The following is an 18,539-nucleotide window of genomic DNA, read 5'->3' on the forward strand; positions in this document are numbered from 1 at the left end:
AGGTCAGTATCCGCCAAAGTCAGTGTCATTTTCAAAAAGTGACTGGAAAAGAATACACCACAGTTTTAGGTTTAGTTTACAGGTTTACTGAAGTTGGATTTATTTGCAGTAAGTTAGAAATGCATGTGAGTCTCCTGCGGCCAGCAGTCTATTGCTGGAGGAACAGCATTTCTGTCCCAGGCTGCTGAGGTTGTCAGACCCAGCAAAAAAAAACAGTTCAATCTGCTCTTTTTTTCCACTTCTTTGTATTTTAATGAATCATGCAAAGCCAGACTTCTGGGTTTGTTACTCAGTTACAAATGTAGCTTTAGGAATTAACGAGCCAGATGCTTTTCACAGCTATGGAAAGTTAAGAGAGGGAACTTGCAGCCTGGTCAGCAGGAGCAGCTGGCTGGGCTGAGGGGCAGGGGTTACCTGGTCCCAGGGATGCGCACTCGGAGCAAGCTGCTGAGTCCAGGCAGAAGGGGGCTGCAAGAACTGAGATATCAGGAGCCTGAGCAATAGCTCGAGCTGTGGCAACAGACAGGCCATACCTTTGAGATACTAGGCAGACAGAAATCGTATCATGAACGATAAAGGTCCATCTCAACAATGATGCCTGGGTTACCGTCCTGAAAAAAAGACGGTGACTTTGTTGGATGCGGTAATTTAGAAAAATGTAAGGGGAGAACTGACATCCTTGCCTACCATGCTGACCAACACTATTGTGTTGCCTTTCCCTATTATTCCAACAAAACAGGTATTTTTTTTGTGAAGATTTTTCACTGTTTGCAGAGCATGTAAGACACCAACAGATAGCTAGATAGGTAACTAGAACACGCAAGAACAACACTGATACAAAGACTTGGTATTATTTAATCACGAACTTTCACCTCCTGCATTTGTTACGTGAAAGAAGCTTGGGGATTAGTGAATGACATCCTGCAGAGTTGTAGCTGTGTGTGCCACTGTCTTCACAAGGTATTCTAACCATTTTCCAGTATTCTGCATAAATTACTGTTTTAAATCAAACTAAAACTATTAATGATTTTTAGAACACATAACCAGCCATTCCCAGAGCTAGGCTGCGAGATACCAGTTTTATCCTCCTGCCAGAAAACTGTATGAAATGTATGTGTAGTGATTTGTTGCCGTCACCTGCACACCCTCTAGAGGTAGGCAAGGCAGCCCTCAGTTTGAAATTAGTTCAGAGATCCACACTTGGAACAACATAACCTACCAATGTCATGTATCCACTACAGTATGCCTTACTTTTAAGGATGAGGCTGAAAGATCTAACTTTATTACTGAGCCAACGCAACATACTGAATACAGCAGATACCCTGTGTGTTCGTAAGACATGGCTCTGTGATACACACTGGATGGTGACAAGAGCGAACTCTGGTTCTTTGGAGGATGCTAAATTTAGGTACTGGGAGATGAGTGGATCTCCCTAATATACTTATCCCATTTCCAAAATCAAAAAACACTCCGTATCTCTTGATCGACCCTTCTCTGAACAGCTGCAGAATCTTTATAACTGTATGCTTTCATCCAGAATAATTTTCATTTTAGTCTTATTTCCCAGAGATTTGCCTCTTTTACATTCAAGACAAAGAAGAACACAATTTTGCCAGGGATTAATAAACCCGAAAACCACAATCAAAATTATCGCCAAATCATATTTCTTAAATACTGGGCATTCTGCTAGTTAATTTTATCTTCCAGACACAGATTGTATCTGAAATGTCACTGCATTGTCTTAACAGATCCAAGTTTTCAGTCACTATCCATTATATTATTTATGATTAACTCCTAAATCTGGTGACAAAGGCAAGCCAAAAAGAATACCATGACCTTTCTTGCAGTGAGGTAACCTACAGATATGGACAGATGAAAAAATACTGGAGAGCAAAATCATACAAAGGATTTTTCCAATACTTTTGACACTTACTGGTGTGATAGCGTGCTTCAGACGGGTACAGCTACTTCAGCTCCAGCTTTCCCATTAATGAACAGCAGCAATAACACCATTTAATCTAATATTATCATATTTTTAGATGTCTTTGATATTTTATAGATATCATTAGCACAGCTACGGTTTCAAGGACAAATTCCCTGGACAGGAAAAAGACTGACTGAATTCCTTCCTGCAGAAAAAGACCCTGAGGATTGTGTTTCTCACCGAGCTAAAGGGTATTCAGAAGCACCGGAATTTCAGATGCACCTCCCCACGCTTTCCTCCAAGCGTAGATGTATCCATGCTGGAGGTCAGGGACTGGGCTGCACTGTGCTGACCCAGCTGCAGCCCTTGCCATCAAATAACCTGCAAGAGCAGCTAAGAAGTGGCCTAAGCTCCAGAAAAGAGTGGACCCGGATGGGAATAAACCAGCTGAGGCTCAATCTCAGCAAGGAGATTTACACAAACATTTACCAAAGAACAAGCGATCAGAAACACAATCGGGTAGCGAATAAAATTTTCATGTTGTAGTAAAAATATTACTGATTACTACCTCAGGTCTGCACACAAGGTCAAGACCTCAATGGAAGAAAAATGTAAAGATCAATACCATGTTTTATTTATATATAAATCAAATGAATGGATTCACAGTGGTACTTCAACTATCCTCAGAAAGCAGATAATGAAAGGAGAAAAATGTTAATTAAAAATACTTTATTAATAAAAGACAAACACATTTCTAACCTGAAAGTAATATTCAGTATCAGTCAAGTACTGTTACAGTCAAGAAGACATCCATAAATTCTCCTTCACCTCAATGACTTTGTTCCCATCTAGGTAACTTGTCCTGCCTCTGCAATTCCACAAATGTTCTCATCATAAATCTCCCATAATATCCCCAAACAGCAAAATCTCATTCGGGGTGCCCATACACACATAATGTAGTAGCTCTGAAGATGTCAGGATAGGCTTTCCTCTCTCCACAGAAGAATTCATAGAATCATAGAACAGCCCAGGTTGGAAGGGAACTTGAAAGATCACATGATCCAACCTTCAGAAAAGGTTGAAAGAAGAAAAATATCTCATTTTTCAAATTGTTTAATAAAATAGTATTTCCATACTTGATTCAGAACCATCCAAGTTTCATTTGAAAAGCACTGGAAAACACTGAAGATATTAAAAATAAATTTTAAAAAGTAATTATTAAGTATGCAACTGTAATCATACTAAGCAGCTTTATAAAAATGTCTCTAATAGAGATGGATTTTCACCATTATCCCTGATTGAAAGATAGCGCTTTTATCAACGCTTAGTTTGATGATTTCTACTAATTACTATGTAAGTGCCTAAAACTATTAATAATACCACTAAAAAGTATGTCTACAAGCATTTTCAGGGTGAAAATAAAAATTCCTTCCAAAGAGTGTCTATAATTAAGGATCGTCACCTGCCTCATCAGCACCGACAATAACCTCTTATTGTCACAATGCCCCAGCAAGCAGATTATTTGCAGAAGCCAAATCACAAGTAGTCAGCAGTCTGAGGAAGGCAAACTTCTTTCAAGACAGTGCCTCCAACCACCAAATGAAATCTATTGTTTCTAAGCTTAAGGGGAAAGAAATACGTCTGTTTGAACAAACTTGTATTATATACAAATTTACAACACTCACAGACGTTACCAAAGCTATTCCTCTTTTATTCCAAGTTCTGCTTCATCTTCAGTCTACAGATGCAGTTGGGACATCTCAAAGAGAGAAACAACCACAGCTTAAACAACCAGCAGTCGAATAAACCACTTGAGAGCATGCATACTTACTGCAATTAACTATAGCTGAACAAGAATTGTACTGGAACCTCCTTGGAAAACACACTTAATCAACATTTCTAGTAAAAACAAGTAGGTGGGGCCAAAGGTGTGAGAAAAGGGGGCTGAAAGGAGGTTGTACCAAGGTCGTGTCGGTCTCTTCTCCCAAGTAATAAGCAGCAGGATGAGAGGAAATGGCTTCAAGTTGTGCCAGGGGAGGCTTAGATCAGATATTAGGAAAAATTTTCCCTGAAAGGGCTGACAACTATTGGAACAGGCTGCCCAGGGAAGTGGTTGAGTCACCATCCCTGGACGTATTTAAAAGATGTGTACTTTGTGGTGCTTAGGGACATGGTTTAGTGGTGGAGTTGGCAGTGTTAGGTTTATGGTTGGACTCGGTGATCTTCAAGGTCTTTTCCAGCCTAAACAATTCTATGATTCTGTGCTTCTAAGTTCTGGCTCACAACTGCACTTCAGAAGGGTCTGAAGGACCAGTCTAAGAAAAAACCTCCAACTTCCAGCACAGGCTCTTCCTCCGCCCTGTCGCACAGATACCTACCTGCAAGCGGCTTGCTCACACGCTGCTTTACATTTCCTGTCACCTATACACATCCTTTTGCAGACAGCAGCAAAGAGGACCGTGCCCCTTCCTGCGGCAATGGTTCTTCTGATGTGTGTGAAAAAAACTGGCTCTACAGGGAAGTGCCAGCTGCAAAGAGACTAGAGCAGAAACAGAGATTTCTTTCCTCCTAACGATTTTAGAGACTACTTCTAACCTCAGACATCATAACTTTCTTGGATGCGAAAGAGTTTTTCAAGCTGATGAGTTCACTGTGTGATTTTCTGCCAACACGGCAATGCCTCTCCTCCGGTGCTGGGCCACCCAAAGGGAAGAGAACAAAATCTGCACACCAGCCCAGCTGCAGCGCAGACACCGCTCCAGTCTCACCGCGCCAGCTTTGACGGAGCCATCACCTGCCATTCTCCGATGACGTGGCGGTGTTGCCATTGAAAAGATGCAGCTACTGATACAGACTTGTCTCCTGGGGAGACTGACCTATGTTTCCAAACTCACTGCCAAGGACCAGTGGTCCTCCACCCCCGCTACTTACAGAAACGCATCCAAAACAATATTTCATCTTAATTTTCCCACAAAAGGCCCTCTCAAGCATGTCAGGATCCTTACACTTATTTAGAAGGGGCCCAGCAGTAGCTTTTTAAGTGCACTCTTGCCATGAGGGCTTGGAAGAGGAAGATTTGTGCATTTGCTTCTAATGGGTAATTCTCAGATACAATGGTTATGGGATGAGCTTAGGCCATACAGAGCAATTAAATTGCTCTTCCTAGAAGTTAGATGCTATTTCTGACTGAATGACCTCAAAAGGGTGTGTGCAAATGCTCTAATCTATGACACTAGTGAAACAGGGAGGCATGTGAATGCGTTCAGTAGCATTTTTTTCTCTCAAAGCAGAAAGTTTTTCCTCTGTTGGTTTAGTCATGTTTGACTCCTGGCACCAATCTGTTGTTACCATATGATATCAGGTATGACTGCAATAAAATAATTAAAATTTTACAGAAATCTTGAAAGGTGTAATATACGCTTGCTTTGTTGAACAAGGGAGTCTCAAAACAAGAAGGAAGCCAAGACAAACAGGAATATATTACTTAAACCATGAACGGGGCAGGTACAGAACTCCCCCCATCAGTTTAAGAGCATGATTTATTTCTTAAACTTCATTTTATACAAGTGGGGAGGAAAAATTGACTTGTCCATTGAATGCACAATAGAATAATGAAATGAAGCTGCAGGTACTCAACGCTTTTGAAAATCATTCACTCTTTGAGAAAATGTTTACACAGATATTCATGTCCATCTCTGTTAAGGAAAATACACACATTTATGTTTGAAGTTTTTTTTGGGTGACAGCCAGAGAAATTCAGGTATGTCTAGGTAGAGGACTATGTCCACCTCTGAATCACTAGACCGGACTGTATATATTACAAAGTATTCACATAGGCTTTCAAGTAGAAGACACTGACTGAGACTACACTTCAGTACCCAAAATGATGAATGTTTTGCTGAGCTTCCTGTAACACAATTACACCGCAACTCAGACAGCTATCACAAGATAAATCTAATGCTCAACAGAAAATTGAAAATATTTCTTGATTAAGTGCAGCTGACCTGTAAGACAGCCTTTGAATTTTTAATTAATATCTTTAAAGGAAGTTTACTTTACACGTGAGCACAGCAACTGCTTAACATTATTTTGCAATTCATAAACTGTACAGCTGATGAATTTTCTACCTTAACTGACCTGTGGTGGTAATCCCTTAAGTAATCTACATCTGCTCTCTTACAGGAGATCTGTAAACCAAACTTTAAAAAAAAGTATCAGAGAAAACAAGAAAGGAGAAAAAAATTACAAGTGTCCCCAACTCAGTATAGTTTATAGAATAAATATTTAGAAGTCATTCTCAATACACCAGCATTAATTAAAAAGCCAAGAATGCACACTCTGTTGTGTTAATGGTTTGCAAAGGGAAAAACCAACATTTATTTTAAGAATAAACATCTGTCTCATTAGGAATAATGTAGCAAATGATGTCTATTATGCATACATGTTGAATTTTTTTCATTAGATAGTATTAGATGCTTTCTACTCCATCTTTTTTACCTGTGTGCAGAAGACTCACTTTTGCTTCAATTAAAATCCGTGGCAAATTTCATTAATTTTCATCAGACATTTATGGTAATAGAAATGTAAGCCATATAAAAATGTTAAACCTGTGTTTTACCTTTGAATTATTAAGAAACAACTACTTATAGCAGCGAGTTTTATTTGCGGTATCAGGAGTTTACATCATGTAGGTATAGAAGTCTTTCTTCTATATATATTTTCCATAAAAAACTTAACAGTTACAAATCACGTGCTCTTCCTTTCCACTGAAACTACAACGAAAAATTTCATTGCATTTCTATGAATATTGGTAAATATGATGTTAATGGTGTATATTCTCATGAATAGAGAAATCACTGTTAATTGCTGAATGATCATTGGTATTCCATTTGGTTGATGCTAGAAATTATTTGCAATTATTGCAAAAATATTAGTTCAACTGTACTTTCATCCAATTCAGGAAACTTAATTAAGCTACAAACGACAATAGTAAAAGAGGGTGAATAGCTATTTAAAATATAGTCATATTTGGAGCATGGAAAGAGCATCAAGTCTGTGCAGGTATCACAACCTTCATTTTTGCTTTAGAAAGTCAAATACTGCAGAAACCTAAAATGTAATGGGGGGGAAAGGTGTCTAGTCCATTAAGCTACTGTCTAGAGCCTACTCTGAAAATCTGTCACACCAATACTGTCTCACAGGCAATTAAAATCTTTCTAAAATCTTTCTTGCATCCTCTAAAACAACTACTCCTTTGAGACAGCAGGTACTTAATGCCACATTATGTATTCATGGATCATCGGACCCCCGGACAAACTCAGGCAACTTCTTTTACCATATGAGACCACAGAAAGTTCATCTACATCATACAAGACACTCAAGAAGGAAGACGAGAAATGTCGTGCCCAAGACTGGCACAGAAAGAAAAAATATCTGAGAGGAATCTCACCCCCAAATGTAATGCTAATTGCACGATTTTTTGTATGAGGGGAAAAAAAGCACAACAAAAAATTATAAAGCTCGCTTCTTGCTTTAAGATGAAGAAAAAATGGAAAGACCCTGATCTCAAAGGTTATACATTTATTTAAAAATTTGAAATCAAAACACTAACCTATTTTCATACAAACAATTCCTAATGCCATGTGAGAAATAAACCTTACAACAAATAAAAGAAAGTCCCTGGTCATGAACTTTCCCCAATCCAGATCTTGGCGACTCTTTCTCAAAGAAAGCCTTTTGTTCTCTTCTTTCTAGAAGCTTGAGGATCAGTTTTGATTTTTATGGCAAATTAGTTGTTTCCCCTGGATCACTACTCTTGAGTCTGAAAGTAAGCCCAGTACTAGTAAGAAAACTTGGTAGACCAAGCCTCAAAAAATAAATGTGAAACAGTATCTTACTAAGGTTAAGTATACATCATATGATAAACATTCTTGATACTTATCTACTGAAAATCCTGAGGTGGGCAATAGCTCTCCAACAAAAACCAAGTGAAAAAAAAAAGAATCTAGACATTACTTATTGCCCATGACAGAGTTCCAGGAGAGGAGTGCTTGCTGTCCATGAACAGCACGGGGAAAGAGGAGGAATAAAGCACTGTCGAACATTTCATCTTCTCTCCCAATCACGGAGAAAGCACAAGCCTTTTTAAAGACTGTTGTATCTCCACCTCTCTGGTCAGTGTATAATGACCCAGACAGAACAAGAAAATAACAGGACGTGAACATAAAAACCTGTGAAGTCCAACTAAGAGAAAAGCAGAGACCTGCATCCAGTGCAGAATAATCCCATGTATCTGTACAGGCTGGGAGCCCACTGGTGGAGTCTGGGTGGGCAGCTGTCCCATTAAAAAGGGCCTTGGTGCTCCTGTGGCCGCAGCAATTCAAGTACAAGCCAACAGCGTGCCGGCATCAGAGACGAGGCAAGCAGCATGCAACTACATTAGGGGAGCGGGGCCAGAAGGCTGAAGAAAGTTTCTCCTCTACTCAAGGTGACCTCACACTATGGCACCTGGCTGTACCCCCTCCCCACAGCTGAACACCGATGTGCAGAAGCTGGACGAGATGCAGGAGAGCAATGAAGACAGTCAGGGGCCTCGAGCTTGTGTCTTACATAGAGAAGCTGAGGGAGCCGAGCTTGTTCAGTCTGGTGAGAGGGTGATCTAACAGTTGACCTAGTAGCAGCCTACAGCTACGTGAAGGGAAACTACAAGGATAAAGAAGCCAAATTCTTCATGCTAGTGCCAGCTGATACATAAAGGGGCAATGACCATGAACGGCCACTTGGGAGGTTCAGCTGGGCTCTGCCGTCCCTCCCTCCCCATGCCAAACCCCCTCTTTTTTCAACAGGTAGGTGTTGCAGTCCTGCAGGTTACCCAGCAAGGTGGTGGGACCTCCATCCAGTGAAGCTTAAGACCTAAGCAAAGCCCAGCTGACACGACTGCGAAGGATGTGCCTTCCAGTTGGACCGAGTGACTTCCAAAGGGCCCTTGCAAATATCGTTTAAGTGAGAAATAGGCACACATACAGAATCACAGACTGCCTCAGATGCAGCAAACCGCTGCAGATTTATATTGAAGTGCGTCTAAATACCCAACATCATTCATTCTCACTCCCTGAAAGAAAATGCCTGCTAAGGTTTAGGTGTTAAAGAGTTTTAAATTTTTACCTCCTTAGTACCTATTAAGATTTGCTTCACCACATCTTTTATGTCATCAACCCTGTGATTTTTTATTTGTAAATATTATTCTGGGTTTATTTTTTTTAAGCATATAAAAATACATTGTTATCCTAACAATATCAGGCCTTGACTCTAAAATGATGCTTGAAAAGACAAAAGCGACAGATCTACCCACTGAGCCCCTGGAACTCGTTCATTAGATGCCTGAAGATGGATAAAATAAAGAGGCAAAATCATTTCTCCTGCTTTCTGGTAGTAGGAGAAAAAGTAAGTAGGTTGTTGCACATTATTGTTTTTTTAATCAGAATGCAGAACCTCACTAATTATACAAATGGCACAGCATGATGCAGCACTGCTAGCTCACATGCAAAGGCGCCGCTATTCAATAGCCGTCTGATCATTAGTAAGCCATGTCCTTTCCGACAGATCTGGAAAACTAAAATAGCTAGTTACATCATTGATGGCGTCATTGTATTTTTTTCAGAAATTATTTTCCAGCCTTTCTCCATCAATAACGCACAGGAAAAGAAGGACACCATACAGGCTCTTAAATTCACCTAGCACACATCTCTAGCTATGGCCAACCAGAGGATGCCCGCTGAAACCCATCAATATAGGTCATGCAAAGTGATACTGCCCTCGTGCATGCATCCAGCCCTGCGATTTGTGATTCAGAAGCTTCCAGAGCAAAAGGTGGCGGCTTTATAAAGAGAAGGACAGCGCCACAACAAATATTAAAGACTTCTGTGGGGGAATATATGACGAAGAAGTCAGTAAGAAAGAGAAACTTTATTATTCCTGACATAAATTCAACACGTTAAATTAGGATACTTATGCAACTAATTATAACCTACCACTATAAACAGTATCGAAGAACATTATTTTTTTCTGAACATCTCGAGCCATCTCTTTTTCAGAATGTCAATTAAGAATAAAAATAATACAAAATCCTTACGACAACTGAAGATGAAACCCAGAGTTAAATTTGCAACAAATCTGGAATTCCCCTTTGATCATTCTAAGGCAACGTCTATACAATGTCTATACAAACAACCCAAAATAATCTAAATAAACAGCAACAACAGAAAGAAACCCTATGACATTCCAACACAATGTTTTTGAAAAGTTACAATATCACAACATTTTAATGTAGGCGTGCATGCGTTAAATATGCACATGCTCCATGTGTAGGTGATGTGGTGTGGCATAAATATTTTACTAGCAGGAGTTTAAGTTACTGACTCATTACTCACAAATGGTATGAATGTTCTTTTCTGATTTAGTAAGTGTTCATATTTTTGGTGTTCCTGAATGATTAAGAAAACTGTGGTACCCAAAAAGCAGTTTTCAAAAAATCTGCAGGAAAGATCTTAGATTTTTAACTAGGTCTTCCATGTAAAGAGCCACTAAAGTACACGCAAAAAAAGAGCCAAGAAACGTGTAATTTACAGCTCTACTCCCCAGCATAACTACACTGAAGTCAAAGGCCTTTGCTCAAGAGTAAATTCTTCCTCGAGCAGCACAAGTTTGTAAACAGCTGTCTTTTCCAGCATTTGGCAAGTTTATATTTACAAATAAATTAACCAATTGACTCCTGAATGTAGTTACAACACTCGTTCCTTAGGTGGTTGACCTATTTTTCTCTTATTGGAAGGGGCAAAAAGAAGAGAGTCAACTGTGCTTTATTCTCAGCTTTGAAGTGTTTTTCCCTATGGAAATGAGAAATGAAAATATCACTACAGGGATGATTTCTTATTTGTAACCAATGCTTAATTCCCCACTTCTTAGTTGAAAAACAAACAGGCAAACCTAAATACACTTCTACATCAAAGCCTTTAAACGGAAACTCTGAAACCACGCTTGCATTACTTCAACAGGCATATCAGAGAGAGCTTCATTTCAGGAGACCAATGGTCTACACAAAAGGTCTCACCCCAGACAGCCTGTTCTTGTAACAGGAACAGTGCAGAGCTGTAACAGGCTTCACTGCAGTCAAGGATAGCTTAGCAGAGGTAGGAGCAGGCATTTCATCCACATACGTAGTAATGTCTTTGCAACTGTAAGCTACTTGTCTCAAGACTATTTTTTTTTTTTCAACTCGTTGGAGTTTGGGGGTTTTGTTTGTTTTTTAATCCTGTAAGGAAGTACATTCTCCAAGCTGCATTTGTATGTGATCAGGTGGCTGGAAAAAACTGTGCCTGAAACACCAAAAATATTATCTGAATATCTAGCAGTCATTAAAATCAGAATTATGTAAATAGATTAAAATAATTTATAGGCTGGCAATGAGGATGGCTGTCAAACTGAAATCCAGTGGAACTTCAAACGCACCTTAAAGACCGTAGCAGTGACAGATCCTTAAAGGTAATATTATTACTAGGTGCCTTTACATTACAGTAATGTTTCAAGCTCTTTCACACAGATCTGATCAGATAAAAGGTATAAAGTTGGCATTTACAGCTGCCAAAATTGCCATTTGCAATTAAAAATTTAAACTGGCACTCTTTCTATGCAGGCCATTATCTAAACGCAGCTGGCAATATTCCTTGTTTACAGTGCTGCTGTGTCATGGCTTCACTCTGTTTGGAAATGTACTACTTTTTTTTTTTTTTTTTACTTTTTTTTTTAGGTTTAAACTTGTCAACCTTACTTCCAACTTGAACTTCACTTGTTTTAGTGATTTTCATCATGATCTCGAAGAGAAAGGTCCAAAGCTACAATTTACAGATTTTTCAGGCACCGCAGTAAGATAATTCCTAGTAAATACTTCGGAGGTTCTCACAATATTCATTTACATCCATCTATGCCACAGGGTAACAGCTGTAAGAACCCAAACAGCAAAACATACCACATACATGCCCGCCAAGAAGGAAGTTCAAGCTGTAAGAGTTGATTTTTCACAGTAAGAGAAAATGGGCAGATCATCTAAATTATTACTGAATGAAATACAACACTCAGTATGTTTCTACTGCTTGTTACCTATAGCAATTTCGATTTACTAAATAAATCTAACTACAAAGTACGTTATTAATCAGACCCCCATGTTTTTGGCGAAGTATTTTTTTCCCTTGCAAAAACTTTAATAAAAGTAGGATTTGGGGATTCCCCTGCTGCTGGGAGAGGAGCACTCTCCATGCTGTCAAACAGCTTTTAAGGAACAGTTGCTTTTTCACCCAAGCTGCTGTAACGGCTAGCTTGATTCTGGCAGCTATCACGGAAATACAGCTACCTAAAGCGTATCAATTAAATCTTTGGATTTATTTATGAATTATTTCCTGTAGCCAAACACAGAAACACCCTGCCTTGTATGTCTGGTACGGTAATGCCCATCCTTCTCTGCAATTTATCGCAAGGTTTTCACCCAGGACCATGACCCGTCGCAAAGTCCCTGCCAGGCCGTGTGGCACGTCTCGCTCAGCCACGCAAGGGGTTTCCGAGTCGGGCCTTTCCCCCGGTTGTTACGGGAACCCCTAAAGCCGGGGGATTCCCAGCGAGCTGAGGCGCAGCGCTGGCCCCAGGGGTACCCGCCGCAGTTTCTGCCTCCCGTGTGTCACACACCCCCACACCCCAGCTCTCCCCGGCAAAGCCTCTTCAAGTAAAGCAGCGCACGTCTCGCAGCGTGGCGCCGGCACCGCTAGCCCCGTCGCGATCACGCACTGCTGTCACCGCCGGCTCCTGCGGAACAGCGGGCGACAGGAGCCCCTCGCTAGGGGCACAACCGCAGCAAGGGCAGAGAGCGGGCTGCCCCGCGCAGAGCCCGGTCGCCGCGCCCTTCCCGGGGCACCGCGGCGCGGCCGGCGGGTGGGCGCACCCGGGTGGCGCCGTCCCGCTGCGCCCGGCACCCGCCCGGGGAGGCGGCGCGGCCCCTGCCGCCACCTGCGCGCGCCGCGGGGCGGAAGCCACGAGCGCTGGGGAAGCGCGCGGGGGGCAGCAGCGCGCCGCGCGGCCCCGCGGCGGGAACTTCCCCAACCGCGCCGCGCTGGGGGCCGCGGGGCGAAACGCGCCCCCGCGCACACCGCCGGCGTGGGGAGGGGGCCCGGAGCGGCCGGCGCCCCTCGGCCCGTCTAACCTCGGGGCAGGCGGGGCGGCCGCTGCGGGAGCGCCGCGCAGCCCCCGCGCAAGCCGGCGGCCGCAAGCGCCCGGGAGACAAGCGAGCGTGTGCCCGCCGCCGAGCGCTCCGCCGGCTCCTTCTGCCGGGACAGCCGCGCCTGCCCCTACCGCCTCGCCCCACCACCTCCCCCCGGGGCTGCGCGGATCCTCCGTCGCCCGCGGAGCGCCGCGCCGCAGGTGGCAGCGGCTCCCCCGCCCCCGCCGGTGCCCCCGGGGCGCTTTGGGCGCGACTGGCACGGGACCGGTCCGCCCCGCGTGCCGCAGCGCGATGCTCCGGGAGCGGAGGGGCAGGAGGGAGACGCGCGCCACGCGGAGCGGCACGGCTGTGGCCGGGGGCAGGTGCGGGTGGCGACCCCGGGGACGGGACGGGATGGGACGGGCGGGGAGAGGAGGGAAGCGGGTCGGTACTCACACGAAGGCGTGGTAGACGAAGGCCCAGCCGCGGGGCCGCTCCAGCACGTTGTACAGGTAGTTCTGCAGCCGGCGGTACTTGGCGTTCCTGCGGCAGCTCGGCCCGCTGCTGTACGACAGCGGCTTCCCCAGCAGGCTCATGCGGGCGCCGTGCTTCCCGCGGCGGCCCTCCCGCAGCCCGGTGGGGGCGGCCGCGCCGCCGGTGCCCAGGAGCAGCAGGCCGTCGCCGCGGGCCGCCGCGCTCGCCAGCGCCCTGCCCCGGCCCGACTCCACATCCTTCATGCCCGCCGCCGCGCCGCTCTTCATCCAGAGCCCCGCGGAGCCGCCCTCTTCCCCGCCGCCGTGGTTGCGGGGCATGGCATCACCCCGGGCGCCGGGGCGGGCGCCGGGGCCGCGGCGGAGCAGGGCGCGGGCGGCGGCGGCCAGGCACCCCGCGGCGGCGGCCCGCAGGAGGCAGCGGGGGCCGAGGGTCTCCGGGCGGCGCCCGCGGGGCGCGGGGGCGCGGGCCACTTTGGGCGCCCGGCGCGGCGGGCCGGCCTGCGGCAGCTTCGCAGGGGCCCCAGCGAGGGAGTGGGCGCCCCCCCGGGCGCGCTCTCCTCCCGGCCGGCGGCGCCCCGCGGCCGGCCTCCGCAGCGCCGCCCGGCGTGGCTCCGCGGCCCGGGACGGGGCGGAGGGCGGGCAGCTCCGCGCAGCTCCGGCGGAAAGGCCGCGGGGGCGAGGGCTCTGGGCCGCGGCTCGGCGGTGCCGCTGGCCGCCCGCTCCCCCCCCGCCTCCCGCTCGCCTGGCCCGGCCGGGCCGGGCTAGCTGTTGCTCTCGCTGCGAGCGGCAGAGAAAGTCGGCGAGAAAGGCGGGCCGGCGGGGGCGGGCGGGGGCCGCGCTGCCGGGCGCCTCCGCGTCCCGGGGCGCGAGCGGCAAAGGCGGCGGCGCAGCCCGCGGCGGGCGGGCGGCGGGACGCGGCGCCCGCGGGCTACGCGCGCTCCCGGGCGATGTCCATGTAAGTCCGAGAAAGTAACAAAACTGCCGTGAGCGCCGGCGGCGGCGCGGGGGAGGCTCGGCCGGCGGCGGGACCCTGCTGCGGGCGGGGAGCGCGGCCGTGCCCGGGCGGGGCAGCGCAGCGAGCCGCCGGGGGTCCCCCCGAGGGGGCGGCGCGGCGCGGCAGGCTGCTCCGGCGCTTCCGCCGTGCCCCGGCCCCGCGGGAGACCAGATCCCAGCGGTGGCGAGGGCTGCCCTCCCCGCAGGCTGCCCCCCGCTCCGCGGCAGCTCCGGCTCCGGCCCCGGCGCGGTGTGGTCGGAGCGCGGCGGTGCCGCCGCTCGGTGCCTGAGATGCGCCGAGAAAACAAAGCTCCCCCTGCCGAGAGCGGGCCTTTAACTCCCCGCCGCATCAAGGTGAGCTTGCGGAAAAAAAAAAAAAATCCACTCCGCCACGCCGCAGGCGCGGCCGCTGCGCGCCTCCCCGCCCGCAGCCGGCGGCAGCCGAGCCAGGTCTGTCCGGCGTTTATTGCCGGTGCTCGGCGGGAGCCCCCCAGGGTCTCGCCCCCCCGCCGCCTGTGCCGCCCCCCGCGCCGGGCAGCGCCCCCCGGGCCGGGGCCGGGGCCGCCGCGGGAGCCCCGCTGCCCGCCGCACAGGGCCAGCCGCCGCTCGGGCGCTTCGGCACCGGCTTCGTGAGAAGCAGCTGCGTGCGGGTGGCTCCGCAGCCTGAGCACCGTAGCGTGAAACTGTGACGCTAATTCGCGAAGGGTTAATGAGAAGTAATAATGGGGACCCTAGTTTTCGTGTAAATCAACAGATGCATTCAGAAATTAGATTCGGTTTCAGGGGCTTTCCTTCATATTGGCTAGTTAGAGGCCAGGCTTGCAAGCCTTTGATTTACACACCATCTCCAACTTGCAGAAAGGAAGAAGTAAGCAGTGAAGTAGGTGTCATATTCTGGCTGTGGACATTAACTTGTGCCTCTACTAAAGCAACATGGCAACAGCAACAGCACTAACTGACTGCTACGGCGTCTCCAGAGCCATTCAATCCAGTTGCCTTTAAATAAAGAGCTTAATCTTCCCTTCTTCACGGCACTTCCTCCTCTGCTGCAGGCAGCTTCGACCAGGAACTCTGCAACATGTGAACTGCAGTGGCCACTCACACTCGCGATAAGGGATGGCAGAAACAGCACACATGTCAAAACAGATGTTAAGTAGTTGATACAAGTATCCACAGCAACCCATTAATATTTAAGCTTTCCAGTAGCACATATCTACTCCTCTTCCTTTGAATTGTAAATTGAGTTAGTTAATCCTTCATTTACTACTTGTTTGCATTTCCCTGGTTTGATATGCAAGTCTTTATATATTCTTCATTTTTCTCATCCCTGTGTATTCATTCGAGGTGCATAACCTGCCTTTTGTATCAGCTGGGCCTCCGGAACCCTGCTTAGATTTATGCTCAGCTGGCCTTAGTCACTTGAGTAAAATATTTTGGTTGGGTTGGGACTCAAGTTCCAGAAAGCTAAACTGTGTCATTCAATGGAGAGCACGTGGTCCAGCCCGCTCAGTAAGGCCCCTGTCCCACAAGTGCTCACCCCTGAACTTCGTTTAATTGCCATGGGTAGGTGATGGCAGGCGATGGCACAGCTTGCAGCGGCGCACATGCCGCACTGTTGGTAGGGTCGAGGCTTTAAACTAGGGATTTGGACAATAAACGATGAATATTACTGAACTCCTATTCCTGATGTACTTTCCGTGATCCACCAAGAAATACTGTTATAATTCTGTGCCCTCTAGTGGCGCTTAAAATCATCTATTAATTTAAATAATAGTAAGGAAAGCAGTCTGTGAGCACAACTAGTATGGGCCAATACAGAAATGTGGCCGTGGATGCCAGGAAAGCTAGAAGCAAAACAAAGGTAATACTCTCAGTGGTGAATTAAGTATTTTATTTTTACAGTGTGTGAACAAATTTCCCATTTATTATCTTTTACTAAATAACACTTTTAAAAGTATGTATTATGAGAAAAGATTGATGGTAATTAATCTAATCCCTGCTTGCTAATATGTCAGATAACCAGGGCACAGTACGCTGGTTGAATGCTGACTAGATCATTAGCACCCAGGCAGCTGCCTGCCCTGTACTAGGCAGAGGAGCTGTACTATGTAAAAAAGCTAGTCCTCCTCTAAGTATTTATTGCAAAATATGTGTCTACATTTATATGACAACAAATTCCGCTGATATTTTGGCTTCAGACTATATAACACCTACAGAGATGAGTCGTGTGAAATTCTAGCATGTCCGCATGGTCCAAGGTCGCCCTGGGTTCAGGTGTCAGTAAGAGGATCTACTTGACGAAATCTCCAAGGCAAGAACATCCCAAGGAATCTTGGCTTCTCGAGGCTGCGGGTACAGTATATCATACCTGCAGGTGGGACAAGGAAAATGGCACACTGAAGTGCAGCTGGGGAGTTGCCATTACTGTGCTTTATGGTAAATGCCAGCGATGTATTTTTCCAAAATTGAAAATACTGAGTTTTAAGATCGTGTTGTATTATTCCACATATGTACATCAAATGCTATATATCCTGACTCGTGGAAGGATCAGATGATACGTATAATCCTTCCTGATCAGGAGCAAAATGTTATGTATCGTTGGAATTTTCAAGGTTTTCTTTCCAATGTGTTACTTGTGATTTGTCTTAAATCAGTGTTTCTGTGTAATAACAGAGAGGAAATAATTTAAGCAGTAGTGATATTCCCCAATTCCCTTATTTCTAATAAAATATGGTTTTGCAACAGCAATGTAAACTTCTTTTCTAAGACATTTTCTAACGCGATTTCGGGGTTAGCCACACTAGAAGTTAAAGCAGGCCTTCACAAGGACTAAATTATCAGAAAAGTAACAGGAATACTAAAGTGTACTGGTGTAATCGTGACACAGGGTAGATAGTAGTAAAAGAAGAACCTTGTTACAGGGCAAAAAAAGAAAAGAGGGAAACAGACCAGTTGCGTTGGAGGGCACTGGCCGGAGTTTGGGATGTCCAATTCACTGCCTGGCTTTGAGCTGCCAGGCCAGATAGGAGCTGGAGCCTGCCCACATCAAGTCCAAAGTACCTGAGCATGTAGTTGCCTCAAGTGACAGATGCTTACCAAGCTGCTGAAAACCAGTTTTGTACCTATGTGCAGCTTTTAGTATTTACATGGACTGAAAAATCTCTGTCTTTGTGCCTCAGTTGCATATCTGTCAGAGAGAGGGTGGTAGCAATTCGTTCGTAGAGAGAGGGATTGTTAGCATAAATTCCTGGAACAGTGTAAGATGCTCAAATACTGCAGACAGAGAATGGTACAAATCACGTACATACACTGGCTGTTTTAAACAGAAAAGCAGCCAGGGTGCAAGCTGGAGGGACTTCTTAGCAACGCTTTGCAAAGGTCAGTTTACCATGGTATCATGTTTTGAGTTCATTTGAGTTGCTTGTTAATAACCTTTTTTGTGTTATATAATACCGTGAGGTATCATGCATGCTCTAGTTTTGCATCTCTTTGCAAGATTTTTAGCTTTCTGCCTAATTATATGGAGGAGGGGTTACATATAGCTATTCTTGGTGACAAGCATACAAGAGTCAGGAATAAGTTTTCAAAGCACTTAGGTGTTAGGAACAATTAATTTACTAACCTGTTTTGTGGCTTGTAATACACAGTATGCATCTGCAGGAAACCCCAAATTGAACATCGCTGTTGCATAATAAGTCATTAGCAAAATGTCAGATGAGGTGAACAGTGTGTTAGGATGTGTATGCCAAGCTGTCTAGTCAGTGCATATAACGTGCTAGCAGCCATAGCAGGACTTTGACGTTAATATTTCAAACTGTTGGATTATTTTATATATATTACATTAGTATTCCAAGACATTGGAATATTTTCCTGCAAGCTTTTTTCA

General features: G+C 45.9%; 1 protein-coding gene and 1 long non-coding RNA gene across 3 annotated transcripts in view; one reads left to right on the top strand and one right to left on the bottom strand.

Moving 5' to 3' along the window:
- KCNQ5 (potassium voltage-gated channel subfamily Q member 5) overlaps nucleotides 1-14,935 on the bottom strand; it is a 301,863-nt gene extending 286,928 nt beyond the window's left edge. Inside the window, exon 1 of one of the 2 annotated variants that reach the window (XM_080388769.1) lies at nucleotides 13,623-14,935. In XM_080388769.1, the coding sequence (XP_080244895.1) occupies nucleotides 13,623-13,978 (356 nt within the window). In that variant the 5' untranslated portion in view covers nucleotides 13,979-14,935. The remainder of the gene's footprint in view (nucleotides 1-13,622) is intronic. The other variant, XM_080388768.1, reaches the window with a different exon arrangement.
- LOC308064377 lies at nucleotides 14,908-17,401 on the top strand. Its single transcript, XR_013928348.1, has 2 exons — nucleotides 14,908-15,007; nucleotides 15,512-17,401. It is a non-coding gene; the product is annotated as an uncharacterized lncRNA (long non-coding RNA).
- Nucleotides 17,402-18,539: the final 1,138 nt, after the last annotated feature.

The sequence above is a fragment of the Falco punctatus genome, assembly GCF_963210335.1.
Source record: "Falco punctatus genome assembly, chromosome: 5".
Lineage (NCBI taxonomy): Eukaryota > Metazoa > Chordata > Aves > Falconiformes > Falconidae > Falco > Falco punctatus.